General features: G+C 37.8%; 1 protein-coding gene across 1 annotated transcript; it reads left to right on the top strand.

Annotated features, from left to right (window-relative positions):
- The first annotated feature begins 224 nt into the window (after nt 1–224).
- Nucleotides 225–485, top strand: sptssb (serine palmitoyltransferase, small subunit B). Its single transcript, XM_037678211.1, has one exon. It carries the CDS (start codon nt 225–227, stop codon nt 465–467), a length of 243 nt encoding a protein of 80 aa, XP_037534139.1. The 3' UTR covers nt 468–485.
- The last annotated feature ends 358 nt before the right edge of the window (nt 486–843 follow it).

Below are 843 nucleotides of genomic sequence, written 5' to 3'. Positions count from 1 at the left end.
ATATACATATACATATATATATATATATGTATATACATATACATATACATGTACATATATACTGTACATATATATGCACATACATATATATATAGATATGTACATATATATATATATGTGTAGATAGATAGATAGATAGATAGATAGATAGATAGATTATTAAAAATATTAATAATAATGAAATGTATATGTGTCTGCTGTCATATCTTCACCCAGCCTGCAGGATGAGCTTCAAAAACATGAGGGAGTACTTGGCCTGGCTCTACTACCAGTACCTGCTCATCACTGGCATCTATGTCCTGGAACCGTGGGAAAAGTCCATCTTTAACTCTGTTTTTTTCTCCGCCATCGCCATGGTAATCTACACCTCATACGTCTTTGTACCCATCCATGTGCGTCTGGCGCTGGAGTTTTTCTCTGGGATCTTTGGTGGCCAACCTGAGAGCACTGTGGCACTTATGAACTGAGACAAAAAAGAAAAATGGACAAAGAGACATGTGAGCATCATTTCCTGTAGCTCAGTTCTTTAGCTTTCCTTGAGAACCACTTTCAGATCCATTCACCAAGTCTGAAAGCATGAAGATTTCACTGAAATTGTCTGTAAATCAGAGCCTTGCTCACTTCTTTTACATCCTACAACCTCTGGCCTTACCCTTTAGTATTACAGTACGGTACTTCAATTTCACACCCTGACTGAAATATTTGTAAATGACCTGCATGAGTGCATACCTCCTCCAGGTTTTGCATGTTAGGGTCATACATGAGTGTTGGACGAGCATGCTTCTCACTACAAAGTAGATTCTTTCCTCCATGTGCTTAGACTACAAACTTTAGAGAGTCCTT

Source organism: Nematolebias whitei, chromosome 6 (assembly GCF_014905685.2).
Source record: "Nematolebias whitei isolate Nwh7 chromosome 6, NemWhi1, whole genome shotgun sequence".
Classification (NCBI taxonomy): domain Eukaryota; kingdom Metazoa; phylum Chordata; class Actinopteri; order Cyprinodontiformes; family Rivulidae; genus Nematolebias; species Nematolebias whitei.
The sequence above is the reverse complement of the archived record's forward strand: the minus strand, read 5'-3'. Positions and strand labels throughout refer to the sequence as shown.

Bases quoted from the DNA above. Each gene is read 5' to 3' on its own strand.
- sptssb (XM_037678211.1), top strand. From the start codon at position 225: ATGAGCTTCAAAAACATGAGGGAGTACTTGGCCTGGCTCTACTACCAG.